The sequence below is a fragment of the Canis aureus genome, chromosome X (genome assembly GCF_053574225.1).
Source record: "Canis aureus isolate CA01 chromosome X, VMU_Caureus_v.1.0, whole genome shotgun sequence".
NCBI classification, from domain to species: Eukaryota; Metazoa; Chordata; class Mammalia; order Carnivora; family Canidae; genus Canis; species Canis aureus.
In genome coordinates this window covers 107,098,655-107,114,425 of record NC_135649.1, presented here as the reverse complement: position 1 = coordinate 107,114,425, position 15,771 = coordinate 107,098,655, and the positions used below count along the sequence as shown (strand labels likewise).

General features: G+C 36.7%; 1 protein-coding gene and 1 long non-coding RNA gene across 8 annotated transcripts in view; one reads left to right on the top strand and one right to left on the bottom strand.

The window, feature by feature from the left end:
• LOC144308477 (uncharacterized) overlaps positions 1–15,771 on the bottom strand; it is a 134,380-nt gene that overhangs the window by 39,596 nt on the left and 79,013 nt on the right. The window lies entirely within an intron of this gene.
• CNKSR2 (connector enhancer of kinase suppressor of Ras 2) overlaps positions 1–15,771 on the top strand; it is a 275,826-nt gene that overhangs the window by 185,402 nt on the left and 74,653 nt on the right. For 3 of the 5 annotated variants that reach the window (XM_077889010.1, XM_077889012.1, XM_077889014.1), the window contains 2 exons: positions 3,919–4,008; positions 5,577–5,791. In XM_077889010.1, the coding sequence (XP_077745136.1) occupies positions 3,919–4,008; positions 5,577–5,791 (305 nt within the window). The remainder of the gene's footprint in view (positions 1–3,918; positions 4,009–5,576; positions 5,792–15,771) is intronic. The other 2 variants (XM_077889011.1, XM_077889013.1) reach the window with 1 other exon arrangement.

Here is a 15,771-nt window from a genome sequence, read left to right as displayed (position 1 = left end):
ATAATAATGCATATATACCAAAAACACTATGAAAAATACCAGAAGAGTGAGCAATTAGCTCCACCAAAGGGCATTGGAGCATTTGCAATAGCACCAAATATATGCTTTATTATCTAAGGGAAATGCCAGTTTATTTCCAAGCAATTCTGTACAGTAAAATTAAAACATAGCAATTTCATTTTAAAATAAGTACTTTAGATCATTATAAAGTACTCCATCATTGTCAGTATTCTTTTTTTAAGATTTTATTTATTTAATTTTATGTATTTTAGAGAGAGAGGACACAAGTAGGGGGAGGAAAAGAGGGGAAGAGAATCTCAAGCAGACTCTACATTGAGCATGGAGCCTGATGTGGGCTCGATCTCACAACCTCGAGACCATAAGCCAAGCTGAAACCAAGAGTTTGGATGCTTAACCAACTGAGCCATCCAAGCGCCCATCATTGTCAGTATTCCTAAAATTATATTTAGTGTTCTATTTATGTTTAATTACAGCTATATATAGTCATAATAAAAAAACCACTTGCCATCAATTTCAGAATAAAAATGCAAACAAAATCAAAATTAGTTATCTTTTAACTCTATATTTATTGGAATACAGTAAGAAAGGCAGTGCATAATACTTGCCTCTATGAAAACCCAACTTAGAAAGAAAGCTCCAGATGTGCAACAGATATGAAAAGCCAGGTAACAAAATAGTTTAACTGTGAGACACTAGCACAGAGATATCACAAGGCTTATAATAGGGTGTCAAATGTACTCTACAATTAATAAATGGTTTATGGTTGGAGGAATAAAATTAAGAGGAAGTGGCCAGCAGGATTTTTGAATGGGCTCTTTTTTACTATATTCTTGACTATTGTTATTAATTTTTATCATGAATTAGTAAATACAAGTGTTACTACCTAAAGAGATGTCTTAACATTTTTCAGATTGTCTTTCAGAGATTTATTATTAGTATATGTACATTTCCATAAGGAATGAGTCAAATGTGTTTAAAAAGCCTTCAAAAGTCATTACAAATGTAAAAACACCTTATATATATTCATAATAGTGTAAATTTGATTTAAATCAAACAATAATGCTTATAGTACTCTTTTTTTAACCAGTCATACTGCAGCAATAAACCATAAAGTTCTTTTTCCATTTGAACTTTGCTGTTTTGTGAAATTAAAGTCCTGCTAGACGTAGGCAGTGGCAAACATTTCCATGCTGCAATTCAAGATCTCTGTATTTGGAATTAGAAATTATTTAAGCCATTGTCTTTTTTTAATTTGCCAAGGACTGCTGTTTATGAGTGTTACCTCATTCTGTTTTATTAAGTCTCTTTCAATTTTTCAACACAATTAAAACATTTATGAAAGGAGTAATACTTATAAGTAACATTATTTCTTATAACTAAACAAATAATACTTTTTAAAATAATTATTTTTCCTTGCATTGATAAATTCATAGCTTTATAACTACTAAAAGCAAAAGCCCTGATGTCCTCCAGAAGTGAATGTTAATTAAGATTTTTATCTCAGTTTTTTGTTTAATTCAATACCTTTTTCTCAATTTTACCTTAGCAATATACAACATACTCTACTAATAAGTCACCAGAAAGTCAGTGTTTAATCCTCTGAAAATTTTTCCTTATGGTTAATAATATAACCAGACATATCAAAGGCCTCATGCCTCAATGACTTAGTTCCTTGAGAATCTCGGAGATGACCCAAAATACAACGAATACAATTACGTATTTCATATTCTATATGTGAATATATTTCTTCTTGTTCTTGTGCATATATATTTGACTCCAAATAACCAATCAATTCTTTGAAAAGTATCAAACTACTTTATATGTACATATAATAACATATAGAGCAAGAAAAACAACTGTTTATTTATTGGATTGTTACTTTCCAAAGGATTTTCTTGGTGGGATGTAGAAACAGGGTTTGGGCTGTTAATTGCTTCAGTTTCAGTGTGCACGTGCTGAGATGGAGTTTATTTTAAAAAACAGATTCTAAAGAAATAAGTTGTAGGAGTTTTGAAAATACAGAAATCAGAACATTGAAAGTCTGGAGGATTGATTCTGTCAGGCAGTTGAATAGACATGACAAAACTAAATATTTCTTGAAAGCTTTACTCAACCCTGGGAAGGCAGGATATATTGACCTGCATCCGCTCTCCCAAAGCTCTCCCTTTGTAAAAGTGCAAAGATCTACTCAGAATTTTGGAATTGTGATTATTTATAAAGGTGTTTGCACACCTTGAAAGGAAGCCACATTTAAATAAACACTACATTTATTGGCTCATTAATAATTTTATCATATTTAGTTCATCTTCAGACTTTCAAAGAGCTTAGCAAAATATACTAGGTAAACTGTCACTGTACATAATATAAAATCCATAAGGTAACCTTTTCCTTAGGAACAGAATTAGGAGTATTCTAAAAGAATTTTTTTAAATACATGGACTGATCATAGTAATTGGTCATGAAATTTAGCTGGGAAAGGAGGGAAATGAAGAGGATATACAGTGACCAAGAGGTGCTGGAAGGTGGGAACATCAGTAGATTAAGGAGGAGGATTTTTGGACTTGGAATACTGTGAGGATGGCACTAGAAATAGGTGCCAGTTGGTAGGTGGTAGTTGAGGTGGTAGTTGAAAAGTGGGATTCTAGAAGGGATTACAGCCTTTGCAGTTGACAGGTTGAGCATATGACCACAGGAATGGATGGAAGGAGAGAACCTCAAGAAACTGAGAGACCAGAATATTGGAGAGTGAATATTGAAGTCATCAAGAATTATGGGCAGAAGTGGTGTTTAAGTGCCTGGGTTTCAACCCCAACTGTGTGTCATTGGGCCAGTTACATAACCTGTCTCAGTTTCTTCATCTGGTAAAATGAGGGTAATGATAATATATTTCTCACAGTTACAAGGATTAAACAAAACCCTTAGACAGTATTTGGCATATGGTAAATGATATGTAAGTGTTAGTACTATTACCAAGAGCATCATAATCAATCATTATTATGATCCAGTCCCGTATGAGTTTTGGCTTTTCATTCATTTAAAATGTATTCAGCGGTTATTATATGCCAGGCATTGTGCTGGATATCCTTTTTAAACTTTTGTATGCTTTTCTTTGACTCTTTTGTGTTTCAAGAATTTCAAGTTGATCAAAAATAATATACTGCAGCCTCACCAAAAAGTTATCCTTGAAGTCTATGCCATGAGTTCTGCTTGCTAAAGTAAAATGCTATTTAGTAAGAACACAGAGGGGAACAGGACAGGCCAAAGCAGTGATTCCTTGGATCTGGAAACCAGACTTGTTCACAATAGCAAGAGATGCTTGGGGGCAGACCCAGCTATAGGCCATAAAAGGGATGCTGGCCATATTGCTAAAGCATGGTGGTATATCCAAAAGGTATTTATTATGATAGGAGTTAGGAGGCAGTGAGGATGGGAAGTTCACATTGTAGCCTTCCAGCATGCCACAGTGGGTTAACGTCCTTGCAGGCAGGTTAAACACAAGGGGCTAGTATCGTGGAGAATGGCTATCAAGATGTAGACGTGTGGGCACTGGGGAATAAGACAGAGATCCAGTGACTGAAGAGAAAGTAAAAATCCCTAAAATGTGATACTCTTTGTAAAGGACCATATCCTTAAAGTCTGGGGCTCCTAAGAGAGCAAACCTAGGCTGTTCTTTATTATTTATGAAAGGATGCCTTAAGATTGCATTATCACCTGGCCAATTGCCACAGGCAGTTTCACCTTCTGGCTCAAAACACACATTTTTCATCTACACAAATGCCAACCGTAACGTTGCATATGAGTGAGTGTGTTTTGCAGACTGCAGCTAAAAATCAGTGTTAAGTATGAGCGGACATGGGGAAGAAAAACAATGATGTGAATTTTGTTCTCTGTGTTTAGGCAAGCTACGACCTATATCTATGCCAGTGGAATATAATTGGGTGGGGGACTATGAAGATCCAAATAAGATGAAGAGAGATAGTAGAAGAGGTAAGTGTTCTAGAATTTCAGTGTAGGCTGGGTTGTTGGAACAAAAAGCAAATTTAAATGTTCGTTAAATAGGTTGTCATGGCTTCAGGGGAAAACTTCATTCTCTCACTGACTTTATGATACACCCAAACCAACTCAGAACAACATTTGACTGTCTTGATATATTATTAAATAGATATCTTCTCTGAATGTCTCTTAAGGGATTCAGGGTAGATAAGTACAGTGTAAAAAAATAAATATCTGATTGTTATGTGAAAGTCACTATTTGGAAAACAAGGTCAGAAGTGTGAAACTGCATCTAAGAATTAAGTTCGGTGAATAGGAAGTTTGTGATCAGTCCCCATTGGTCCGCAATGCAACCTCACTACATTTGTAGGAGTACAATCTTAAAATGAGTATTGATGTCCATGAGGAAAGTTAATGGAAACTTGGCCAGTGACTCTAATGAAAACCATATAGAAATGGAAAAAAAAAAAAAACGCTTTGCTTTTTTTTCTCTTCTGTTTGCTGTTCAGGGTTATCTTCTTACTTGGGGGTGGGCTACACTTGAAGTATCTACCAAAAGTAAGTTTTTATGTTCACTTATCCTGCTATTGAGGTGAGCAGTAAAAAGAGCCACTGAAAGACTCACTACTAAATGGGATTCGACCTGCTGTGGCTATGGTGGGCTACTTCAGCTTTCTGAAACAGAGAGCCATAAAGTTGTAGATGAAAAATAAAACCAAGCAAAAAACTATTCATAGGACCTCAGCTCACTAAGCTTCCTTCATAATTTAGCTAACCAATTTGCCTGTTAACTTCTAGCCAGTGTACAGAATTTACCACACAGGGATAAGCAAGCATGAATATCTGCTTCGTTAGTCTACTTAATTAACACTTATTTCATGGAGTGAGCATTTCAGAAAATGTTGGCAAATACAGGAACATTGACAGATTCCTTTACATCTATGTATTCATTCCATTTTCCAAACTTTAGTTTTCTAACTTCATTCGTGTTACAGAATTAATCAAGAAAACAATGAAAAGAGAAACATAGATCATATGCCATTGCTGAGTCACTATTTTGGGACTTCATATAATAGTGATAACTTGGGGGGAAATGCCTTATGAAGTCCTAAGTGCTGGCTATTCAGTGAATGCTATCAGTTTAAGCAGAGATTCTATGAACTAAGTTTCCTGACCTTTGGTTCAAACTGTGGGCTTTAACTTCTGCAAGGATGCTAGTCTTTTATAGGTCAGTGTTTGTCATCACTTTTTAGCTGAATCCCTCTGGGGGAACTTCTTAGAACTTTTATAAGCTGCACACACCAGAACTTCTAATTCAAGTTTTGCAGTGATTCTCATATAGTTGGTCCAGAGATAAAGCTTGTAGAAATAATCTGTGGGATATTTCTTATTGCCCTGTGATCCCAAATTATTAAGATGCTCTGTATTTTTACTACATAGGTATTTTATAAATTAAATTAAGTTACATTTCTGAAATGAAATCTAATAGCACAATTAGGAAAGAGTGGTAAATTTGGAATATTTGCATATTTACATTCGTGTATTCATCTCTTTTTATATAGAAAACTCTCTACTCCGATATATGAGCAATGAAAAAATTGCTCAAGAAGAATACATGTTTCAGAGAAACAGCAAAAAAGACACAGGGAAGAAGTCTAAAAAGAAGAGTGATAAGAGTAATAGCCCGACTCACTATTCATTACTACCTAGTTTGCAAATGGATGCATTGAGACAAGACATCATGGGCACGCCTGTGCCGGAGACCACACTGTACCATGTAAGTAAAATTCCAAAGACTCTGTGCTATAATTTTTATTGGGAGCCTGGCAAATGACTCTTTTGGGTAGATTCCAGATTACTTATCTTTATCCTATTGCCAGATTTTCATAAAAGATCCTAAGTTTAGGAATGCCTTTAAAAATCTTGATGGCTTATTGATTTATTCTTCAGTTCATATATTCAGTGAATGCATATGTTGTAGCAGGTTTGATTTTTTAATGAAATAACATGCTCAGAATTGATGGAGAATAATAATTAGCTGGTTAATCATCTATAATAATAAATATTAGGTGGATAGCTATAAAATTCAACATTAAAAATAGGATTTTTAATATATTCATGAGCATCTCTTCCTAGACTTGGAGCACGATGCTTGAGGTAAAAATGAGAACACATAGTTAGCATATGGAGAGAAAGACACGCCAAGAGCTCCAATGTAAATTGATTGTTGTGATGGGTAGGTGCAAGAAGTATAGGAGGAACATGGGAGAGGAGGGCCTTAGCTTTCTGGGGAAGTGAGAAGAAGCTTAGAATGGGGAGTATTTGAGTGAAGAGTGAAAGATAAGTAGCAGTATTTGGGGGGGAAAGTATATGGAAGTGTACCACAAATGTGTGAGAATATGGTACGTTCCAGGGACTTCATGTTGCTCAGAATTACCAGTTCATTCAAAATAGAGGGAAAACACATGAGGATGGGGTGGTAGATGGGCCTAGAGAGGTAGGCAGGGCTTAGATCAGGAGTTTTATAAGAAAATACTTAGGCTCATTATTGCAGTGATCAAAAAAAAAAAAAAAACTACTGAAGAACTTTGAGCTGGGGATTCAAATGATGAGATTGGCTTGTTGGATCTCTCTGTTGCAGAGTACTGGGGAAGAGGTAGGAGGCCAAAGTCAGAGCCATTACGCCCAGGCCAGGCAGATGATAAGAAACTAGGACAGTGACAGTATGGAGGCTGAGAATCTTGTTAGCCAGAACATTCAGTTGATGAAATCAACCCATTGTATGCCATTTTGTTGAAAAGGGAATTTATCATGCCAATGGAATGAACTATGGCTTCTTACTAGGAACCCTTAAAAAACATGCATTACAAGTTCTAAAGTAATGTGAACAACTGTGCTTGGTGGTCAGAGTATCAAAAAATTTCAATCTGTCAATGCAGTGGAAGGTATACCATCTAGGGATACAAAATGTGAGAGATTTAATAACTTATACTTGAGTTACTTTTCCGAGCCAGTCTTTTAAATCATCTGCTTACTTCCTCTAGAGCTCTCTCATAAAACCAGAGTATAGAAAAATCTTTTCATTCATCTGGGTTAAAGAGAGCAATTAGCACTTCTAGCTGCTCCTTCTCTACCCACCCCCCAGCCTCTTCCTCTCTAAGAGAATAGTGCCCATATGAAAACCTCCTCCCCTAAGTGACTGACAAATCCAGTGATGATATTTGCCACAGCCATTTGTAGTCAGTCTGAAATCAGTACTCTCAGCTGTATGAAGGGGGTCACTTTTGCTGTCACTAGTCAGAAATTCCATCTGAATATTGAGTTCCCTATAGAATCTGGTGCTCCAGTCCTAAGTAATGTTGTCCGAACAAAGACCTAAACATGAGACAGCTGGTCTGTTTAAGAGGGAACTTCCCAGGGCTGGAAAAGGAAGAAGAGGCCACTTCACCCAGAGCATGTAAACTATTAAAGAGTTTAGATTTATCCTAAGAGGAGCAGTAAGCCATTGAAAGCACATTTAAACACTCAGCCTTTGCCATCCTGTCAAGCACATCTGGATAGCAGTATACTGTTTGAGGAAGGCAAATAGATGAATATTGTGGATTTTGAGCTATTAATTTATGGAAGATAGTAAAAGGTGAATCAAACTGATAATCAAGAATATCCTGAATATTGAATATTGTAGAGGAGTATAAACTGTTACCACTTTTCTGAAGGGCATTATTTAGTTATATGTATCAAGAACCAGGTGTAGTAACTTCACTTCTAGAAGTTTATTCTAAGAAAGGTATCAGTCTACTTTTGACTCCTACTTTTATGTTACCTGAGTCTGTAAGAAGGTGATATTTATTCCAACTACTTTTTGACAATGGAACAGGGTATAGTAAGGAATATTGTTAATTGTTGGGGAGGGGGAAGTCTTCTCATGTAACACTGACTCTAGGATTAGTAGGCTTGACACTTCTAACTCTATTCTCAGGTTTAAAAGAAGCTAAATAATTGTTAGCCCCAAAGTGCACGCCTAACCAATGTTCAAAAAAACAAAACCTGTATTAGTGGTGTTTTCATGAGGCTCTCAGTTCCCCTGAGGACCTTATAAGGCTAGCACTAATTTAGTACCTTCACAGTTATCAAGAGAGCTTCCACATTTGTTACATCTTTCAACTTTCACAATAACCACATTGGCAAATGGCAAAACTCAGAAAGGTTAAATGATTTATTTACCCAAAGCTGTGTTGCCAAAAAGTGTGAGAGTAAGGACTAGAGATCCCAGATCACCTACTTCAGTGGTGTTTGCACACTCTACCCTGCTTTTCTGTGCATGGAAGGCATTCCTTACACAAATGAATTTATGCTTTAACGACCAATTGCATGCATTTTGAAAAAAGCTTCACTTTAAGAAACATGTGCCTTCATATGTTGATTTTAATAACATTTTCAGTATCTGGATTGACTTGTACCCAGATTTCTCTTTTGCTCTGTGTTACTATTTTTCATTAAGTTCAGGAAAACATACAGATCTGCTGCTGTTATAAAGCACAAGTAGTTATTTGGCATAATCTATTGCTGAGACTATAGATCATTGTAGTTAAAATTGTCTGGACCTTGGAGGCAAAACAACATATGCTTAAAGTATTGCTTTTTATATTTCACAGGAATTCTTGGTTTTTTAATGTTTATGCACACCTATTTAAAAATTAAAGGATTTTTCCTTTCGTTAAATTGCCTGGAAACACAAGATCAATATCAATATTTAATCACTTTCATGAGGAACCACTAATCATTCTTACTAATTATTCCTTTGGATAACACAGCCATTTTTAATGAACTAGGGCTTAAGTGGAAGAGGACTCTAAAGATTTGAGTCCTGAGTGTCGTAGGCTGCTATCTCTGCTGTGATATACTAGCTCCCTGTGGTCTGATTTCACATTTAGACAAAATCTAGTTGAATTTAATAGTAGGATTATATCAACATTAAATACCTTGCAAAGAATTTACCAAAAAATGTAGTCTATGTGATGGGGGTTGGGGAGGGGTGGAGAAGAGAGGTTCCCCATAAGCAGACCTAGATTATAATCCCCATTGGTCTATTTTGGAAAGCAGCCCAATAAAAATACACAAAGCAAAGCAAATACAGTTTGATCTCACTGTTTGACTCATTCCTCTTAGCAGTTTTGGCAGAAATGTGTATATAATAATAAAGAAGATTGAGAAGTTTATGGTATCATAAAATATACAGTTTTTTATTAGTTCTATGTATTATTCCAGTATATATATTTTTTTCTTAAACTTGTCTAACAAGCACTCACTTACTATGTCCTGACTACCCTGATCATCCACCAGTCTTTGCTACCTCTTTCCTTTTTTGACATGCTGTGCCCAGTACTGAAACTGCTTTCATGCCTTTCCCCCCTGGCTGACTCCCTTCTAAACCTGAAATTACAGAGGGGCTTTGCCTGATCACTACCCTCTAAACTCAATCAGCTTCTCCTATTATAGCCTCTTAGCACCCTCTATATTTTCTTCAAAACCTTTTTTGATTTATGATTATATACTCATTTATGTGACTATATGCGTGGTGTCTTTCTCCTTTGTACATAGTAGGGAGGGCATGTCTATGTTCATGACAAGAAAGGGAAGTTTTTCCATCTTGTTCCCCACTATATTTCAATGCGGAATATAGGTATTGTATCTTATAAATGCTCAGTAAACATGAGACAAATAAATGATTGACTGAATGTGACAAGAACTTCACCGCCTTTCTCAGGCTCTCTCATTTGATGTCCTCAGCCTGCAGACAGCCACCTCCATGTCCTGCCCAACACAAACAGGCCTTCAGTTGGAAGTTGCCAGGAACTTATTACCATAGGTTCAGTGTCCCATGTGCCTGTGAAGAGAGCCCTTGGACTCTGAATACCTTGTCATGTTTATCTAGTCCATATTACTAAATCCTGCTTTGCTTTATCGATTAACATTCCATTGCACTCCAACGATTGGAACCCTGCCCTTACTGGCACCTCTGCCAAGGAGCATCTGGCTTGGTTTACTGCTACAGAAGACAGGCCATGTGGAATCTACCTCTGGCTACCCACCCATTTTAGAGTATTGGAAACACCTTGTGACTTACACTTACCATGTTGGGCTTCTTATCAAAGCATGTCCCAGTTTGCACCTTTAATCAGGGTGATTTACAAGACTTCTCTGCTTCACAGGTGCCATTAGGGCAACAGGATTAGCTCTCCCTCAGCCCCCACCCCACCTCCTCTACTCCAGCTCAGAGATTCAGTCCCAGCTTGTTCTTGCTTTCTTCCTATCACTGCCATCTCATTATGGAGGTCACAATATACCTGTCAGCCAAGCATGTTGTGGTATTTTTCAAAAGACTATAACTTTATTTTACCTACTCACTGATTCTCTGTCTGAAAATATAGGAGTCGTTAGCTGCCAAAGCCCTCATCTGACTTTGAGAGCAGAGGAAGAAAAAGCAGGCAGCAGTGTGTATATGTGTGTGTGAGAGAGAGAGAGAGACAGACAGACAGAAATTTAAATGTAGTGATAAAAGCCTTTAAATAAAGAATGATTAGATTCAGGGTTTTTTTTCCTTAATAAGATATACATATGACAACTTGCTCTCACATTAAAGCTGCTAAAAAAATCCATAAACAAAATAATAACTTATTTTAAATCTATGTGCTGAGATGCCAAAACAGGTAAAATTTGATTATGGATCCAGGCAACCTGCATGTATACTTCCATAAACTGATTAATGTGATTTTAGATGGCTTATTTAAAACAGATATCGAGCAGGTGCTCCAAAATCTGGATAATCTTTTCCTAACACTCCAACATTTATGTGGTTTGTCTTTGTTATTTAGGATATAAAAGCAAACACTCAGTTGTTGTTTTACGTCTAATAAATACTTTTAGCCATCCTCATCAACTTGTGAAGGTATTTTTGGTGGAACTCCTGGAAAAAGGAGGTGGGGAGCTGTTAAAAGACATTTTTTTAATTTTACAAGTAGATGAACATTATGCAACAGACATGCTTCTAGGTAATTTACAAGTCTTAACTCATTTCATCCTCATAACAGCCCTGTGAAAAAGGTTTTGGCGTTATTCCCATTTCATAGATTAGGAAGCTGAGGCCCATGGATTAAATAAATAATAAGTGATAGAGCTGGGATTTGAAAATTAGCAGTCGGCCTCAGCATACTGTCTTGCCCCTCAGAAAAACCCATATAATTTAACAGAAACTCTACAGCAATTCTAGTAGTGTCAACCATCTGTAAAGCTCAATCTAAGTGCTATGGAATATATATTAACTAATAATAATATTGCAACTGCTGCTACTAATAGTGGCCGACATTGATTGATTGCTTACTAAGTTCCTATACTAAGAATTTATACACATTATCTCACTGAATCCTCAAATTGACCTTGTGAGGTTGCTACTATTATTATTTCTATTTTGCAGAACTGAAACACAGAGTTTACCTCACTTGTCACACAGCTAGAAAACAGCAGACTTGAAACACAAGTGCAACCAGTCTGGCTCCATATTTCACATTTTTAGATGAATAAAGCCATTTCTACTATGAGTAATGTTTTACCATCTATTAGGGAAGACAGCTATTATTTTCATTATGATGCAAAGTATGCTATATTGTTAGGATATAAACATTTATAATTAAATGTATCTGCAGTCATAAAGGTTGGTTTGTCTAATTGCTACCTGACTTAGCTGCATTATTTCAGGATCAATGAAACTGAAATAAAACTAAAGTTTAGTGACTAAAAAGCCATCTCTGACCCAACAGTTGTTTATAATAACCACGTTCTCTGCATTTTGACTTAACCCATCTGGACAACGGCTATAGTACGGTGTGACATGATGTTTCTCTTCACCATGGTATATGCAGACATGTGAGATGTCCATTGTAAACATTATTGTACTCGTATTTGTAGATACTCTCTGATTCCTGTGGATGACTTGATTATTTCTAGACTGTTAATGTCACAGTTAGTAAAGCCCTGCATACTGTGAAAAGCATTTACTGTTGGGCAATTTTACTAGAGCAGTGATTCTCCACATATAGGCTGTCCTTGGCAAAGGGCTCCTAGTGGCTGAGGCTTGATGCACAAATGGAGGTCCTTTCTTTGATTCTTATGGGCAAATAACACATAATTGCACAGACTTCCATTTTCACCTGCGACTAGATATTGCTTAATAATAACATACTACATTATTTTAAAAGGTTACAAATGGAATAATCATAAAATAATGCATTAATAGAATTTACCGAACATTCTAGTTCACTGTTTCTCCAAAAAGCCTGGTATCCATGTAACTAATGGTGCAGTCACACTCTTACTGCACAAGCACAAGTGCAGATGATTCGGGTTCCCACCATTTTCGGGAGGAATGCTGTAATGATATGCCATTAGGATTTGTTTTAAGTTATCTGTAGTTTTCAGTTACTGTTTCTTTTTCATTATAAACTGTTAGACTTCATCGCTTTTGGTTTTCATTTGTTTTAGGTTGTTTGCTTTACTATGTAGCATGTTGTGATTTGTATTACTGACAATTTTCTAAAAATGCTATTATGAATCATCCATACCCAACAGTACTTATATAGTCATAAAGCGGAGACCAGTGGTCCATGAGGACTATTGGCATGTCTTAGGGGCCACAATCAAAAACTGCTAAGATGCCCTGCTTCAGACTGAAGCCATTCTTTTCAGTTTCATTTTTGAACAAATAAGGGTTTCATTCTGCTAGTTCCTGGTTAGATAATGGCTGCCAGGAAGCCAAACACAAAATCTGGCTTCATTAGTGAGGCATCATGCAAAACAGGACTCAAAAGAATTGAATTAGGAATTTATTAAGTTGAAATTTATTAAGTTGGAGTCTTATTACAAATTCCTTGTTTCCTTTGAAAAAAATAAAGTAAGACCTAAATTCTGATGAGAGGTGTTTGGCTTGGTTGTTAAGGTCAATATTTAGGGACGTACCTGCCTTGATCAGAGAGGTCAAAGAAGCCCCATTCTCTCGCATTATAGACCTATGTCTTCCAGCTATATAGCCTCACAAAAAATATCCTCAACTTTTTTTTGGCAGTAGGCCTTTTTAGCTCCCATAATCATATTACCCACATTATTTCACCACCATAACTCATTTAATAAAACGTCTCAAGTTTAATAAAACTCCAGGTAAAACTATTTTACCTCAATTCTTTAAAGCCTCTTTTGATTGAAGAATTATAATCTATACCAAATTATTTTCTGTGCTCAACTCCTAAAATATATTACCCCCTTGACAGTTTTAGTATCCTGTAATTCCACAATGTAGACCTAATGATTTGCTGCATATACCCAAATGTCATACAAAGATTTCTCTTAACAAACTCCATGTCTGCATCTCATGGCCCATATCTTACATGAGAATGAAGTTTAGGGCATACTTACTAACTACTATTATGTTCTAGTTTCTTGAAGAAAACTTTTCCAAGAAGAGTGTTAAATTGTTTGTAGCTTCCATGGACTCTTCATTGGCTTTTGGCTTAGACAGCAACTGTCAGTGGGCCAAAGTCCACAAACACAACCTAGAGTCTCAGTTCTAAATGCTATTGCTAAATCTGGTTTTTAACATCTCTGGAAATATCAGGCTAGGCCAAGAACAGGATCCTAATAGACCTGAACCCAAAACCATCTGGATTGTTGAGAAATAGATTCATGTTTCAGTTCCTTTTCTTAATATGTAAATAATTTTTAAAAGATTTTATTTATTTATTCATGAGAGACAAAGAGATAAAGAGGTAGAGACACAAGGAGAGGGAGAAACAGGCTTCATGCAAGGAGCCTGATGCGGGACTCGATCCCGGGACCTGGGCTGAAGGCAGACACTCAACCACTGAGCCACACAGGCATCCCTGTAAATAATTTTAAATTAACTAGATGCAAAGTTTCTGGCTATAAGAAATAGGAGATTAAGTTATCTTCTCATATTTTCTTTTATTGTCATAAATTTGAAGTGGCCTCAGGAGACAGTGGTTCTTGTATCTAACCACCTCTGAATAAAAGGGCTCAGCACTAAAGAAGAGAATTGCCTTTTCTAAGATTCAGATGGCTGAGAATAATGCTGTACTTATAGAACATGAGTCTGAAGCCAGCTGTATGAACCTAGACACATTTCTGAACCTCAATTTCTCATCGGTAAAATGAGGATAATACTTACCTAACCTAGCTGCTTCACAATTAAATCATACATTGTATATAAAGTTTTTTCCTGTGCTGGGCACATAGGAGGTATTCTTAATGTCATAAGGAAAAGAAATTAATTCATCTACATGGAGAGGAATTTACTTCCCAAGGAGCAAATTAGAAAGCCATCTAGGACTAAAACATACATCTTCTTTGGCCATTAATGAGTGTATTAGTCAAGATTCAATCAGTGAAGAAGCGCTAAGTAATGTGGAATAAAGGGCTAGACCCTGCTCAGTTAAGGAGCTGGTTAAGATACCTCAGCAGAGACAGTGGTCCTGAATATCTGGATGTGAAGCCAGGGAGAGAAAGATAAACTAGAACCCATGAGCACAAACTGGAATGTTCCCTCTAACATTAAAACAAAGCTGGTGTCTTCCACTGTGGACATTCACAGGCTCCTGGCCCAGGACCTAGCAGAGCTGAAGTTGTGGGTCCAGCCACTGACCCGTACCAACAAGCAGCACAACGAGGACAATGTGTGTGCTCTGCAGCGCTGAGTGATGTGCTGTGCCAGCCTTCAGGGCATAAGGGCTGCTATTTCACTCGTATTCTCCAAAAGTCACACAAATTTATTTGTGGCCAGCCCTAACTAGAACCATACAGAGCAGAGAAGGGAATTCTGAGACACATAGTTCCAGCTTTGCCAGGTTGACACAGTCAGAAGCCACCACATCAAGGTCTCCTTTTCTGTGGCCACTATAGGTGCCTACCAGGTAAAATCTGCTTTGCAAATTCTCTAGTGACAGTCCGCATGAAAATCGGTGGTAAAGTGAAAAATTCTAAATTATAATGAATCTGGAGTGGACTCAAGGCACAGCCCACATCTATGAAAGTATCATCCGTACAGCCCACTGACTTAATTTTCCAAAGCATATATTGGAAAATATTACTTCAAATTGTCATTTATCTATCTTCAATCAAGAGATTGACTAATAGAATCAATAATTTGGATAACATGTCTAATTTACCTAAAGAGGTTTCTACTTAATACAACACATTCACCAACTCCTTAAAGAATTCCTTTCATACTCTGAGGAGGAGTACCACAAGGCCCATATACCTCGATCATGTTACTACCTTTGCCAGTTTGTTGAACCTCCTTCACGTAATTGTGTTTTAGCATCACATCCTCATTTTCTATCAGACAGCTGCCATGAGAAACAGCCATATGAAATCCACTTCCTTGTTTGTTATAAAAATAGTTTTAAGGCTATTGTATCTTATATTCCTTTGCACCCCCCGCCATAGATGTTTTTTAATTAGATAAGAACTTTCACTCCCTGTGATAATAGTTTATGTGAAGTATCTGATACTGTGTCTGGCACTATGGTACTGCACCGATATTCTTAGTATCTTTCCTCCAACCATACTCCCAAAACGTCCATACCACTGGGGTGAGAACAAACCCAACCTAATCTAGGTGCATTTAAGGCAACTAGTTCTGGAGAAGTGGCAGCACACATCAGGCCCCGAAGAAATCTAATTTTTCATATC